Raw genomic sequence first — 16,721 nt, 5'->3', positions numbered from 1 at the left:
GACTGGAATACTTCCAGAAACCACTGTCGGTAAACACAATCCGCTGTGCCATCTGCAGATGCCAACTAAAGCTCTATCTTGCAAAAAGGAAGCCAAATGTGAACATGGTCCAGAAGCGCCATCGTGTTCTGTGGGCCAAGGCTCATTTAAAATGGACTGTTTCCATGGAAAAGTGTTCTATGGTCAGACGAGTCCAAATTTGACATTCTTGTTGAAAATCACGGACGTGTCCCCTCCGGGCTAAAGAGGAGGGAGACCTTCCAGGGTGTTATTAGGATTCAGTTCAAAAGCCAGCATCTCTGATGGTATGGGGGTGCATAAGTGCATACGGTATGGGCAGCTTGCATGTTTTGGAAGGCACTATGAATGCTGAAAGGTATATAAAGGTTTCCAGATGATGTCTATTTCAGGGAAGGCCTTGTGTATTTCAGCAGGACAATGCAAAACCACATACTGCAGCTATTACAACAGCATGGCTTCGTCGTAGAAGAGTCCAGGTGCTGAATTGGCCTGCCTGCAGTCCAGATCTTTCACCTATAAAGAACATTTGGTGCATTATTAAACGAAAAATACGTCAAAGACGACCACAAACTCTTTAGCAGCTGGAAACCTATATCAGGCAAGAGTGGGAAAGTCTTTTAGTTTTCATTTTATTCAAATTTAAAAAACGTTCCAACTTTTCCGGAATTCGGGTTGTGTATATATATATATATATATATATATATATATATATATATATACACACACATATACATATATATTGTGGAAGGGTGGTAGTAAGTATTGCACCCTAAGTAATATCTGTTATCTGTTTCCGATGAAGTTAGCTTTCTTATTTTTGTATTTGGAACAAGTGCATGTAAAAAAAAAACCCTGAATGGACAATGAAATCCGTTGGTTGAGAATTTGTTCATTATAGTTCACATCACAAATGCCGCTCCTGTTTCTCACGTCAATATATCGATCTGCAGTAAGCTACAATATTAGCATGCTTTTAGCAAAGCCAACCAAATGAGGCCTTTTGATCAAATGTAAATATGACAGGTTTTAACTTTTTAGATCATATTAAGTTAGAAGTTGAGGCAAACATTTCAGAAACATGCTGTGAAGCGGCATCTTCTCACAAATTATGCATAGCGTAAAAATGTTGTCTGCATTTTGTTCAGGGCTTTTAGTATTTCATGGGTGCATGGACACTTTTCAATACATCCTTATATGATTTAAAAGCCTGAGATAAAAAAGAATCACTCAGACATGGACAAATATGTCAGTGAAACCACAAATGATACAGTGTGTATAAATCTTTTAAGTCTTCCAAGAAATGTTCTTACTATAGAGATACACAGTCAACCTCATCACTATTTTTTATAGTTTAGCAGATTTATGGTGTTGCTGTGTGTGTTGAAGTGTATAACTTTTGACACAACATGTTTTTAATGCCTCCTGCCCTTGCAGGGTCAGTCATGGCATCCGCATGGTGTCCTAGATCTTATTGACACAGCTGGCAGGAGGGACGGAGAGGGCACTGCCAGTCTGTTCACCTGACAAACAACTCAAGGGCTTGAGTACTTGAAATCCGGTGTGTTCATGTAGCCTCAGGGACAATGGGCAATTCCGTGACCTTTTTATTTTGCTTGACTTTGGAGAATGGGGTGTAAATAGTCGTGTTATCCCTGCAACATACTGAGAAACCTGCAAGAGTGTGAATATAAATGTAATGTTTGGCGACAAAGAGAGGAGCGCAAACCAGCTTGTCAAAAAAATTACGGCCGATGTGTTCAGAGCTGCTGATCAGTTATGTTCATTAGTGGAAAGAAGCAGCAAGACTTTTTGACTGAAATTTTGACTAAGCACACACCAAGAGGATTCTAAAAATCAATAGTCATGTTGAGTTTATCTGAAAACAAACTGTATTATTAATGCTTTCATGGATTTGCTCTGCAGTAGAATGTCAGTTGTTGATCATTATAAGTATCTGGGATAGAAAGAACATTAATTTGAAGATTTGAAGCCTAGGGGCACTGCTTAACACCACAAGACAACACTTCATCTTTTATGACTATCCCCTAAATATACTAGAACGAAACAGGTAAAATGTTTGTTTGATTGACAGCTAAGAACTACACTCTTGTTGTTTATCGATGGACCTATCTATTAGGCAATGGGTATCATGAACTCATTTCTGGTTAATGTTAATTTCTACATACATTTCTATTAAAGAGTTTGGTGTCTGTAACATTTTTAAATGTTTTTGAAAGAAGTCTCACCACTTATTCTCACCAAGGCTGCATTTATTTGATAAAAAAACAGTAAAAAAAAAAAAAAGTAAAATTGTGAAATATTACAATTTAAAAGAACTATTTTCTATTTTAATATATTTTTACATGTAATTTATTCCTGTGATTGCAAAGCTGACAGTCTTCAGAGTCGCATGATCCTTCAGAAATCATTCTAAGCCAATTTGCCGCTCAAGCAACATTTCTTATCAAACAGATTTGCTGCTTAATGTTTTTGTTGAAACCTTGATAAACCGTTTTTAAAAAAAATCAGGATTCTTTGTTGAATATAAAGTTAATAACAGCAATGATTTTGAAACAGAAATGTTTTTTTTTTTTAACATTATACGTCTTTACTGTCACTTTTGATCAATTTAAAGCATCCTTGCTAATCAAGTTTTTATTTCTTTCAAAAAAAAAAAAAAAATCTACAGACCTCAAACTTTTTAACAGTACAGCAATACATTTTTAACATTTAAAAACACATAGCTAATGTATTATGATCAAATATTAAATAAATCATCTATTTAAATGAACCTTTATTAATGTTAGTTGAACAGAGCCTTATTAAATCTTTAAAGATAATCATACCAATAAACACTAAGTGGATAAAAGATTTTGGTGCAAAAGAGTTTATTTTTAACCAAAAGAATCTCAAAACACCACTGTGATTTTCCTTCAACATGTTAAGATAATTACTGTACTGGTTTCAGGAACAGAATAATGAAAGATTTTTTTATTCTTAAATTTTTCTACTAAAGAGAAGCAAAGTTGATATTGATATGTTTATATTTTTTCTCTCAGTATTTGTGTATTTACATTACACTTATAAAAAGACTTGAATGTAGCCATTAAATATGAGTATGCAGAATTTCAGGTACATATAATGTACATACTGTATGTCTCCCTTTTAGAACGTATTTGATATTAAAGATGAGTGTCTCGTACGCTGTAGTCTACAGATGATTTAGCACACATGGCTGTAAAAGGCTAAGACAGTCTCCATACATACTCTATCAAGACTTAAGCCTAGTCCCAGACTAGTGCCATTGTTTTGTCTCAAGATGCACACCAATAATGTTTTTTTTCTAAGGCATGTTTATAAAAGCTACTTAGATGTCCTAATTGAACTAAGGCCTAATCCTGGCTTAATCTAAGCCCTGTCTGTGAAACCGGGCCTAAGAGTATATGAGTAGCTTCTACTAAAACTTTGTTCCCTGGGATAAAACGTTAGGTGAACAATGCCTCCACAAACCTGCAGTTTCGCTGATTCATTTCTCTTTAAAGCTACTTTTATATTAAACAAAAAATTACGAGATCAAAAGTTTTTCAGTCTTTCAATTGTTTTCTCCCCATTTTTTTTACTTCTTAAAAAAAATAAAAAATAAATGTGGCACTTAGAAAACATCCACAAGGAATTCTCATTTTTATTTTAGAACAAAATTTACAAAGCCATTCAAACAGTCTGTATTTTATGTAATTACTTCTTTTAAACTCAACTTCAAAAAAATCATGAATATTCAAAATACACTTTGACTTCACTGCTGTCTCTCATTATATACAAATATGTACAGGCAAGGAAATTCAGCGTCTCACAGTCATATGTATCTGTACTGAAAAAAAGATCTTCATATCTGTTTGTATGTATGTAATTGTATAAATGCAACCAGACCTGGTCCAAACTCGGTTTTTGTAATTGGCTGGTTGGCAGTCTTTAGAACGCTCTGACCGGTTGGCTCAAATAGAGGTCCCATGGCTTGGATCAATGGCTTCTGGGATGGGTCCCCCGGGCACTGCCTGGTAAGAGATGGGCATAGGTGTCTTTACGGGGCTCTGGCGGAAAAGGCCTCCGTTGGGCGCCCGGTGTTTGCAGCGCATGGATGGCGGCAGAGTGGAACTGCTGAGAGGGAGGGGGAGGCTCCGTCCGGGCACGCGGCCGACCCCAGGACCCTCCTGAAGGAACGAAGTCACGGACAGGGCCCCAGGGGGGAAATCTCTCATGGGTTCCTGGGAGCTCTGCTGTGGCCGCATGCTGCCCATGTCCAGGGCAGAGATCTCCAGAGACTGACCTGGCAGCTGCTTGTGTGCCAGATCGTCCTCCATCAGCCCACTCAAACGCTGGTGAACCTGCTCCAGATCCATCTCTTTGTCCTGGGAAAGACAAAGAAACAGGGAGAATGAGACAGAGTCTAACGTGAAGGAAAGATGAAAAGGTGGGAATTGATTTGTGGGGTGGAAGGCGTAAAGAAAATGAGAAATGACAAGCAAAAAGTGGATGGACGCTGAAGCAAAAACAGGTGTGAATGAAAGGAACATTAAAGTGCATGCAATCTTTCAGAAAAGAGCAGAAGGTGTTTACCAAGGGCTCCAACAATCACATCAGCTCTGATTAATGATACCAATTACACAACGTACTACTGACAGCACGGAATAATGTCATAAAAATCAAATCCATCTCGTCTCCCACCCGCTCCAGCACGCGAAAGGTCTGAATGCTAAAACAGCTTCGAAAAGTTACGAAATGATCAATGATGCAAATGAGAGTGTGCGCTGGGAAACATGGGCCATAAATTGAATTGCAAACACAAGCCTCGGAGCTTCAATGTTTCGGGCTTATTTTGGAGGAGCCATGAAAGGGGTATTTCTTCATTCTTTGATACGCACCGCCGTGAAATAGCTTCGGTCATGCGCCAGCGATGCCGTGGCGTGCCACTTAATGAAAGAATCAAGCCAACATTAACAGGCTGCTAACTGCTTACATTTTTTCCACACAGTTCTGATAGTCATTTAATTTTCCTGCCATGCATCCTCCATCAGAGAGTAAGGAGGGTGGACTTGATACTGTGAAGCTTTAAGTAAACGCTGATAACCGTTACATCCAGGACTACTCTGCTAATCACGGTTCTTCTTCTCTGTTTTGTACAAGTCAGTCCAGTAATGCATCCTTTCCATTTTAATGGGATTGTTCACTCCAAAATGAAAATTCAGTCATCATTTACTCACCCTCTTGTCATTGCAAACCTGAACGACTCTTTTCCTTCTGTGGAACACAAAATAAGTTCGATGGGGTCCAAAATGTTCATTTTCAAAAACATGTCTTCTTTTGTGTTTCTCAGAAAGAAAGAAGGATTTCTAAGACAGAAATTCATACAGGTTTAGAACGACATGACATAAGGGGCTTTCGCACTGGAGAAACCTCTTCAAAGTTCCTTGAACTATTGACTGAAGTACCCAGATTTTGTCATGTTTGCACTGCAGGAACTTGGAATGATTTTAGTTCTAGGAACTCCTTTTGGAGGAACTAAATTTGCTTCTACTTCAGAGTAGGGTCTAAACCAGCACTATAGGAACTATCAGTGATGTGAGTGTACGTTGATTGGTCAAACGCATGTCAAACACCGGCACCCGGCATTTTTAAAAAGCCGTGTAACGTTAAACATATTTACTTCACGAACATGGAAAACAGGGTTGTGTTCTTTTCTCCGCCTCGATGATATGCAATACTGAAAGTTGTCATAGGAGATTTCATCTCTTAGCCTCACTTTTTGCTCTTTCAGTCGTGTAGATTATGTGTTTACATTCAATCTCTGTTATCACGAAACGCACTACATCCTCCATTCACCGTTTTTAACGTTTGTAAATGCCGCGCTTAAAGACGCCGCTGTTGGCCGCTTCAGAGTTCCTATTCCCGGTGCGAATGCAACCAGGAACATGGCCCGGGGGAGAAATTAGTTCCCGGGGAACTATCCCAGTGGCTAGTTCCTAGAACTATTCAGTGCGAAAGCCTCTATAGAGTAATTGATTTTTCACTTTTAGGTGAACCAGCCCTTTAACTCAATTGCAGAGGTCTTCACGTTCTATCGCGGTCGATGCCAGTGAATCAACTGTATAGTCTACAGTTTTGTACCATTTATGGGTAATTAGAGGTGTCACATTATGAGACTATGCTTCTGAGTCATAAGATCAATGATGAGATAATTACTGTAGAGCTCATGCAGCTGTACTAGAAAGTCTGAATGTGCCTCTAATTAAAAATGCATTAATTTGCCATTAAAATACGCCCAATTTGGGGCACTTACAGCTGTGACAAACAACACAACTGGAGGCCAATATCCTTTCAGATTCCAGATTGCAATATTTTGGGACATCAGTGTGGCCACTGAATGGGTGATCTGATGGAAGACAAACAAATGATGAATTTGATGAAAATGTGGAGAGGCGCACAGCAGGATTCCTGTTAGTGCTGCTTTGGCAAAGAGATTCCATGAATAAAATAATCAGTCTCTAAACAGAAAGTACTTATTAATCCACACAATATGGATGAAATAATCTCTCTAACTCTGCCTGGGTGTCTGTCATCAGTTAGCTCTCTATGCATGAGTGAGTCATAATTACCTCACCACCCACATCAACATATATATATTTATATATAATCTGATTGATCTAGAGTCCTAACCCGCTCCAGGAGAACGCTTGTCCTTCGTCTAAATGACTTCATATTCTCAAGCCCTGTTCACCCCACTGACAGGTATCCCTGCTCAGGTCTCGGCTGACCTGTGTAAAAAGCCTGCGTGTCTTCCCAGTCTCTTTCTCTCTCTGGCCAAACGTCCCGTGTGCATCCTGCGGCAGTTGCAATTTCATTATATGCCAATGACCCAGACGCCATCTCCAGAGTGCAGCCCTTAGTGTCCTGTATGAGACCATAGAGAACCTGTGACTGCCTGGACATTGGCATATAATTGCAATAAGAAGACACAGAGAGGGATATAAAACGTAAAATGTGTAAAGTTGGTTATTGTGTGGTTCTTATTGCTTGCCAGAGCTCCAATCATTCCCTTCTTACAGTGTATATCATAAACCAAACAAAACCATACATAAAAGAAACACTCAAATTGTACAGGCATACGGCAGACTGAACACCTTAAAGCGAGAACAAGGAGTCGGTGAAAGCAATATAGACTGAAAGCTATTATAAATTCTTATCTCTTTATGTGCTATCATTTCAATTCCAGCCAAATTTCAAGCAGTTAACAAATGGTAGTCATAAAACAGACGTCTGATTGCTATTAATCAACAATGTCAGCAAAATTTAATACTGCGTAAACATTCGTAAACTGTAATATGTGGTTTACGAGCTGTTGCTCTCACCAACGTGAAACTTGCCTCGGCTCAAGATATCACCAAAGGGAAAGGAGAGAAGGAGAGGAGACAAGGACGGAAGAGTAACTGCAGAACACTTGAACATAAGTCAGTAAGTCACTGGCTTTCTCATTGCACACACTTTAGTTTAGGGATCCAGGTACAACCTTTGCCTAACAATTGAGCTGAAGCAGCAGAAGACGTAGAATTGACTGATATTGCAAATTGGGGATGTTTGTATGCAGAAAATTACTTGGAAACATTTTAATGAACAGAACTATATTAGTAGTTGCCCATAACAAAGAGCTAATGGATTTGACTACAAAAGTGAAAAGGATAGTACATCCCAAACAGAAAATTCTGAGATCATTTTGGGTGGTTCCAAGCTCATATGATTTTCCTTCATTTGTGGAACACAAAATAAAATATCTTGAAGGACGTTTTAGCAATTTTAATCCATTATAAAATCAATGCAACCCCAAACTTTCAGGCGCCAAAATGGACATAAAAGTAGCGTGAAATTATTTTGAAACAATATGGTGACATAAAATATAAAATAACATTAATCCTCAATGGTTTTGCACATCTTGCGACCAATCAGCATGACATTTGTGGTTGAATTGTATGGATTAATTTCACAATACTTTAATGTTCTTTTTGGACATTAAAGTGGTTGAAAGTTTTGGGTTCCATTAACTTTCACAATATAGACAAATGGAATTTGTGATGTAGTTGTAGTAGTATAGATTTACTAATGCTATGTCAGCATCTGAGGCTATCTTCATGGCAAAAATTCAAGAGTTGTATAAATACAAAAAAAATAAAAAATAAATAAAATAAAAACCAAATAAATAAATATATATATATATATATATATAAAAAAAAGTTCTAAAACCTTTTCTGGTAAAATCTTACTAACCTCCTTAAGTGAGCTTGCTATATAAAAGTGTTGTCTACTTGCATTAAAAGCGGGACAGTCCAATAAAATATGTTTAATGGACATACATAGAGTTGGGTCTTCGCCTTAAAAATTTTGAGATGTGGGGGCGTTGCGCTAAAAAATGGAGGCAGATGAACGTGAGCGGACTAAATATTTGGAGAAGTCCAGCAGATGCCACAAGTATTTTGATTAAACATTGTATGGATGAATCGTTCAATATAAGATCAACAACATGCATTTAAAAATAAATATATATATAAAGGTGAATTATCATTTCATCCTGACTTTGAACATTCTCCACAGTATCTTTTGTGTTCCATTTAAGAAAGTAAGTCATACAGGTTTGGAATGACATAAGGGTGAGTAAATGATGACTGATTTTTCATATTTGGGTGAACTAACCCTTTAAATAATCAATGATTTCATCTGTTTTGTGCTTTTTTTGAGTGACTCCCTCCCCCTTCACCCTTCCCTCTTGCCTTCTCTTTGGCAACACTTCAGCAAATGGGAGGCAGTAAGTTCTTGATGGTCACACCTATAGCTGGGTGTACTGGAGCTCGACTAAATCGGGGCTTGCATCAGTGGCATCTGGATCCATAAAGTAGAGTGTGGCAGTGGCTGTACAGTCCTGGGCGCGGTGGGCAGGGGTTGGCCGTAGTTTGGCCTTCTGTGGGGTCACCTCTTTGGGCTGTGCCCGTTGGCAGCGTGGCCCGTTCCACCAAGACTCCAGAGCGGCCACCAGGCAGGCCAGCAGCAGCCCTGCCGCTAGGATGCAGAAAACCCCAGCGAAGCTGTGCAGTCTCAGGGCACGACCCTCCGGCTGAGGCTCTGCATGCTTGTCCAGGTCGCAGCGACCTTTCCGAGGCCACCATTTCTGCTTTAGAATGTCAAGGTCTCCTTTCTCTTGCAGGTCAAGGATCCTGAAGAGAAAGGGAAAGTTAACTTGTTATGAGGATCATGGCATGAAACTGTCATTGCTTTCAACACATCAAATGAAGCTCTGAACAAAATACATATGATGGAAAGAGGATAATGAGGCAAATATTACATTCAGTGGTCAAGGAAAATGACCAAGGAACAAATGATGGAAACATAGTACTTCTGGTTTTCGAATGTAAAAAACAAAGCAATTATCTCTTTAAATAAAAGGCAAAGATACAAGGTCCTCAAATAATGTTAACAAACTTCGCAAAACACTGAAAAAAATCACTTTAGCAGTGGCAATGAACATTTGGTCTTCCTTTCACAGTCTTATTAATTGGCTTTCTCTTTATTCTTTGACAAGTTTTCTTCTTAGTAATTCATTTCAATGCAGCAGATGTTCAGAAAGCGAATGTATTTGCAAAGAATCCAGAGCAAAAGGTCAATAGCTATTGATAGAAAAGAAAATGTCAAAGGTTGAAAAATAAAGTCTGTTAAACTGCAATCGTCCTGGGTATTAATTTAAAATGTGTTTGATTCTAATTCCCCATAACAGACTGGCAGGTGATTGTAGAGAATCCTTCATGAAAATGCATTTTGAGGCCTTGATGTTCCTGATATGTGCATTATTAATTGCCAGAGAGCTTACCTCCCTAAAGCTAATTAGTATGTGAGCAGAGCGTCGGTACGAGCTGAAAATATGAATGCAAATTATAGTCAAACAAATGAAAGGCTGCAGGGTGAGGTGCTTTAAAGCCAGTGGAGAGAAGAAAGGATGGGTGGTAATGAAGATAAATGCAACGAAGAGCAGACACTGGTGAATCAACACGATTCATGGGTTCTCCGGCAAGACTGTGTCTGCCAAGGGAAAAAAAAAAATGTAATGTAAATGAGAGAAAGGACAGATGATGAAAGAAAAAGGGAAACAATCCATCATAGTCATGCACGGTGATGTTTGTGAAGCTTTGGAGCTTGATATTGACTTGAGATGATTGAAACGATGGTGTCTATTCTTCAGCTAGTTTAACGACTTGTATCGTTCTTTGTGATCACATTGCACATATATACTCTGAAAGAAAGCGCTCACTTCTGCGAGAAGAGATCTCTGTAGGGGCTGCCGTGCTGCAGAGCCAGGCCATATCCTTTGCTGCTCATGCTGTTTCCTGTGACCACCAGCGTACAATCATCATCTGTCAGAGCTGCATACTCTAACACCGCCATGTCCCACAGGAAGGCATACGGATCCCGCTTCACCTGAGAGAAACCACACACACTCGCATGGTACAGTGTTTCATTTGCCCATTTATGGCAGAACATCACACCAGATATTTGTGGTTTTCATAACAGTAACGTAAGCACAGCCCGAGGTTATGCTGAGACGGAGAGCTTCTCCTTTCAGTCACGCAGTTCTTGTCAGACAGGTCACAGACATCATTCAAAATGAAAGATGTTTATTTTTCACTGAAAGTCATAAGATGGCTTTGAACTTGTTTCTTCTCTGGAAACTAGCCACCCCCGCTTTCTTTTTCAACAGATTAACACTCGAAAAAATAGCTTTCCCCCACCACACTAAATAAAGCAGCACAAGCGTCTGCTTGTCTTTCTGTCTCTTTTAAACTCAGACTCTATCGCAGCCACACAGTTATGTCACTTTCATATGACAAGTACAAAGGGGGAAAAAAAAAAGGATGTCATAGAAGAAATGACAAAGAAGCTATCATCCCCTGGCTCTCCCATATAAACATAAAATTTTCCCTATCTCCTTGTAAAGTACTACAAATACCCATCACTGCCTGAAATGATATTTACAGTTTGTCTTTCAAGTATACATTTATTAGTAGGATTTGCATACTTAACATATTAAAGCATTGATATCAAATCAATCAAAGGTTTACAAGTGTCCAGTTTGGAAAAATGTGCATCAGTTAAACAAAGACAATAACCTCTAATAGACAGGATGAAGAGACACAGACATGCAGTAGAATTTGCACTAAACCAGTTCTTCATCTGGTTTGTATGAAATACTTTTGTTTTCATTATATGGTCACATTAAGGCCCTGTTTACACTAGTGCGTTTTCGTTTTAAAATGCATAAGTTCTACTACGGTTACGTCTGTCATTTACACTAGCCGGCGTTTTTGAACCTCGAACAGGAGACTTTCGAAAACGCTGCAGACCCCGTTTTAGTTTGAAAACGTTAAGGTTCAGTATGGCGGCCATGATTGTTTTCACTCCGAAGTGCCCTTCGGAGGGCGATATATCCCGTTTGGAATGCACCGTTGGACACGCATGACCAGTGTCCATGAACGGTCGTGTGACATGCGTTTTCGGTCATGTAGTATAGATGGAGATCATTTCTGAAACGCTGTGGAAACACCAGTGTAGACGAGGATAGAGGTAGACGTTTTCATTTTAAAATGCTGTTTTAAAACGAAAATGCACTAGTGTAAACGGGGCCTAAAACTCTCTTTATAAAATGGATAGTTCTGGCCCTTGATTCTGATTGGTTGAGCCATGTTCGAAGCCGTTGTAAAATTCCCGATAACATACAGCTGACCGTATTACATAAGTATCGCTGCGTCACTGATTGTGTACAGGTGCTGGTCATATAATTAGAATATCATCAAAACGTTGATTTATTTCACTAATTCCATTCAAAAAGTGAAACTTGTATATTATATTCATTCATTACACACAGACTGATATATTTCAAATGTTTATTTCTTTTCATTTTGATGATTAGAACTGACAACTAAGGAAAATCCCAAATTCAGTATCTCAGAAAATTAGAATATTGTGAAAAGGTTCAATATTGAAGTTGGTGCCACACTCTAATCAGCTAATTAACTTAAAACACCTGCAAAGGCCTTTAAATGGTCTCTCAGTCTAGTTCTGTAGGCTACACAATCATGGGGAAGACTGCTGACTTGACAGTTGTCCAAAAGACGACCATTGACACCTTGCACAAGGAGAGCAAGACACAAAAGGTCATTGCAAAAGAGGCTGGCTGTTCACAGAGCTCTGTGTCCAAGCACATTAATAGAGAGGCGAAGGGAAGGAAAAGATGTGGTAGAAAAAAAGTGTACAAGCAATAGGGATAACCGCACCCTGGAGAGGATTGTGAAACAAAACCCATTCAAAGATGTGGGGGAGATTCACAAAGAGTGGACTGCAGCTGGAGTCAGTGCTTCAAGAACCACTACGCACAGACGTATGCAAGACATGGGTTTCAGCTGTCGCATTCCTTGTGTCAAGCCACTCTTGAACAACAGACAGCGTCAGAAGCGTCTCGCCTGGGCTAAAGACAAAAAGGACTGGACTGCTGCTGAGTGGTTCAAAGTTATGTTCTCTGATGAAAGTAAATTTTGCATTTCCTTTGGAAATCAGGGTCCCAGAGTCTGGAGGAAGAGAGGAGAGGCACACAATCCATGTTGCTTGAGGTCCAGTGTAAAGTTTCCACAGTCAGTGATGGTTTGGGGTGCCATGTCATCTGCTGGTGTTGGTCCACTGTGTTTTCTAAGGTCCAAGGTCAACGCAGCCGTATACCAGGAAGTTTTAGAGCACTTCATGCTTCCTGCTGCTGACCAACTTTATGAAGATGCAGATTTCATTTTCCAACAGGACTTGGCACCTGCAAACAGTGCCAAAGCTACCAGTGCCTGGTTTAAGGACCATGGTATCCCTGTCCTTAATTGGCCAGCAAACTCACCTGACCTTAACCCCATAGAAAATCTATGGGGTATTGTGAAGAGGAAGATCCGATATGCCAGACCCAACAATGCAGAAGAGCTGAAGGCCACTATCAGAGCAACCTGGGCTCTTATAACACCTGAGCAGTGCCACAGACTGATTGACTCCATGCCACGCCGCATTGCTGCAGTAATTCAGGCAAAAGGAGCCCCAACTAAGTATTGAGTGCTGTACATGCTCATACTTTTCATGTTCATACTTTTCAGTTGGCCAAGATTTCTAAAAATCCTTTCTTTGTATTGGTCTTAAGTAATATTCTAATTTTCTGAGATACTGAATTTGGGATTTTCCTTAGTTGTCAGTTCTAATCATCAAAATTAAACGAAATAAACATTTGAAATATATCAGTCTGTGTGTAATGAATGAATATAATATACAAGTTTCACTTTTTGAATGGAATTAGTGAAATAAATCAACTTTTTGATGATATTCTAATTATATGACCAGCACCTGTATGTTGCTGCGTCTGTCTTAGCAACCACTCTTAGCAACGTAAACATATGTTTGTTCTCTATTGATTTTGTTCATTGAAGCTTACTGCATTATGTAGAAGCAGGGCTCTGAACCGGTTCAAGGAACGAAAACGAAAACCGGAAACTAACGAAATTTTGACCGGAACGTAACCAGAAACGGAAACAAAATGAAATTTAATCGTTCTGAACAAAAACGCTAATTTGAAATGGCCATTAACCGGTTAATAACGTTATTTTTTCGTTCTATTTAATATATTGATTTGGCAGTCAACCAATCACGAATTCACATAGTACAGCCTATGCAAATGTGACGCTGACGCATCTAAAGTGTGTGAAATGCCCGCGCTGATGCGCTCAGGCTCAGCTGTCAAGTCATCATAGGTTAAGTAAATCACAATGGCAATGCCCTGGCATTAGTTTTTCCGATGATATATGTCACCAACTGTCAAGCATTAGGCCTACATTTAAGTGAAAATGAATGTCAAGTAATATGCAGCTTGTTGTGCGTTTTGAAACCAGCGAAAATTGCAGGATATGTAGAACATAAGTTCACACAACGTCACATCACGCCTATAATATGCTACACGATATTTCACTATATAATTAGGTCTACAGATTAACAAAACGAAAGTGGTTCAGTGGCGCACTCCAAAGATCTAGGAAAGGAGACAGACATTCTGCTTGTTTTCGTTATAAGTGTCTTTTGTAAATGTATGAATTATGTCTTGCTTTTACTTCTATGACCATTAATTACGGAGTACAGTTTAGAAGGAAAAAAAATTCCAGTGGTCGCGCTGGCGCCTCACGCGCGCACACACTAACTCTTGCATTGCTTACTTGATATTGCAGCCTGTTAAATAATTAAAATAAAATACAATCAACCAAACATATAAAACGTTACACTGCTCAATTAAATTCTGTAATACAATCTGCCGTTTACCACCCGTGACCGCCTGACTGTGCTGTTATGTGAAGGATGATGTCGATAATGCGAGTGAAGTACAAGCTTACATAATAAATAATAGTTTAGCATTCGTCTCGAAAATAGAAACAGTGCCGAATGAGAAAGGTAGGCTTCAGATTCACTTTAATTCGTTTAGCATCTTATTTAGTTTTATTTTTAATAAATAAACCTGTTTCTCGCCTTGAATATAGCAATAGAAGCTGGAATGGCGTTAAAAAAAGAAAAGAGAATTTTTTTATTTGTTTTGGCTTGATGTATATAGGGCAGTTTTGTTCATAATTTATGTTTACAAACATTATAATTATATTATATATTATATATAGGCTAGGCTATTTGTAAACATTTTATTTTATTTACCGATAAATTACATTATTTCTGAATGTAATAACATATACGCGACATATCTTTTTTCCTCTCCGGAATAGCGTCAGTATTTTTAACCATGCAGCAAACATTTTAAAATATCTTGAAAAAATACTTTATAAACTGTTGATAGTTTTTCCTTTCGTTTAATAGGTTTACATTTGGACAGAATCTTGTTATAAAAGATAATTGTAGGCCTATTGGCTAAGACAGCAAATACTCTCTTTGTTTTTTAATAAATAAAATGCTGTACGTATTATTATTATTATTATTATTAAGTAGGCTACATGCAAAAAAAAAAAAAAAAAAAAAGTTAAAAAATAACGTTATTAACCGTTATTTTGTCTAAACAAACCGGTTTCGGAACGTTAATAATACAGAAGGAACGCTGGAACAGAAACATTAAAATACAGATTCTGCTCGGAGTGAAATTCAGATTTAGCATTTTCCTTCAGGTCAGTCCTATGTTTATAATAAAAAATCAGTTTGAATGTCCGCTGCGATCTTGTCCTTTTAACATTTAATGAGCTTTCCCGTGCCCTGCTGACACTGACAGCACTAGTCAAAGCATTTGTCATGTGCATCTTGTTCCGTGTTCACAACAAGTTTCAATATAAAAGTCTTTGCGACCGAGTGACTCGCTCATAAAGACAATCTTTGCTGCCATCTAATGGCGTAATGTAACTTCTGCTGCTGTTCACGGTCAGGGACTATTTTTTCCAATGGAAGGAAGCCTTTTAATGATTTTACTTCATGAAAGCTGCATTGATACATATTTTTTGGCTTTAATATTTGTATTGTGTGGTAACCGTTTTATAAAAGGAATAAGCCCCGCAAAGCCGTGGTTTACAGTGAATTTATAACAGCTAAGAGAGTTTTAGGCATGACGCTTCTGTTAGAAACAACGCCTTATTGCTTTATTGAATTGTAGTTTATCATGGTTTCCACAAAAATATTAAGCAGCAAAAACATTGATTTGTATAATTGATACTAATAAAAAATGTTTCATGTGCACCAAATCAGCAAATTAAAATGATTTTTGTAGGATCATGTGACACTGAAGACTAGAGTAATGGCTGCTGAAAATTCAGCTTTGCTAAACTGTCCCTTGGTTGTGGCCTCATTTCCACCTCATAAAATGTTCATGATAGAAAAAATATTAAACTAGAAACACATTAAGCTAGTGAAGGTGTGAAATGTGTTGTGTAAGAGAATTTATTTTTTAGTCCAAAAGTGGCCATAGTTGAAGAAACACTTGTATATGTGAACACGCTGGGCAATTACTGGCAGTTAAACACTTCAGCATGGATGGCCTGATAATAGCATTATTCAACCAAAGTGCGGGGGTGCAGGCATACAGACCTCTTTCTCTGTGTCTTATCTCTTTTCAGTATTCTGTTTAAGAAATCAATGCTGAGCCTGGTGAATTGTTAGCTTAAAAGACAGTTAAGAAAAAAATAGATTCATGGTTTTGGTTATGTCTCCTGTGCAAAGCACGCCAGTGGATATGCGATCACTTGTAACAATAAGACAAGCTGTGAAATTTAATAGCTGCAAATTTTGGAAGTTTTATCAAAGGGTTTGATGTGGATATCAAGTATCTTAAAGGTTCTCTTGGCATCAGCAATAGTTTATATACAAAGTGACTTTGAAAGTTTTACAAAACAAGCATAAATACATGAATGGATTCAGCAGCATATGAATTGTAATTTTTATGGCTCACACAATATGGAGGGATATTACATTATCTGAGCCATGAATATTTATCTTGATAGTCTAATGCTGTTTTCTCATGTTTTCTGTCAGACTTGTATGCTACATTTCCTTTTCTCTCTTTAATGATGCAAGATGCCAGAATCGTCCTGTTATGAACCTAAACAAACTGCATTTTACTG

At 38.3% G+C, this 16,721-nt stretch overlaps 1 protein-coding gene and 1 long non-coding RNA gene across 5 annotated transcripts in view; one reads left to right on the top strand and one right to left on the bottom strand.

The window, feature by feature from the left end:
- Nucleotides 1-16,721, top strand: part of LOC127498962 (uncharacterized) — a 425,088-nt gene that overhangs the window by 310,689 nt on the left and 97,678 nt on the right. The gene's annotated exons all lie outside the window — the stretch shown is intronic.
- Nucleotides 3,679-16,721, bottom strand: part of grid1a (glutamate receptor, ionotropic, delta 1a) — a 307,031-nt gene continuing 293,988 nt past the window's right edge. For 2 of the 4 annotated variants that reach the window (XM_051868936.1, XM_051868937.1), the window contains 3 exons: nt 10,364-10,530; nt 9,035-9,275; nt 3,679-4,427 (listed from right to left, as the gene is read on the bottom strand). In XM_051868936.1, the coding sequence (XP_051724896.1) occupies nt 4,014-4,427; nt 9,035-9,275; nt 10,364-10,530 (822 nt within the window). In that variant the 3' untranslated portion in view covers nt 3,679-4,013. Of the gene's footprint in view, nt 4,428-6,830; nt 6,967-8,890; nt 9,276-10,363; nt 10,531-16,721 lie in introns of all 4 variants that reach the window. The other 2 variants (XM_051868935.1, XM_051868938.1) reach the window with 2 other exon arrangements.

Source organism: Ctenopharyngodon idella, chromosome 17, assembly GCF_019924925.1.
Source record: "Ctenopharyngodon idella isolate HZGC_01 chromosome 17, HZGC01, whole genome shotgun sequence".
NCBI classification, from domain to species: domain Eukaryota; kingdom Metazoa; phylum Chordata; class Actinopteri; order Cypriniformes; family Xenocyprididae; genus Ctenopharyngodon; species Ctenopharyngodon idella.
The sequence above is the reverse complement of the archived record's forward strand: the minus strand, read 5'-3'. Positions and strand labels throughout refer to the sequence as shown.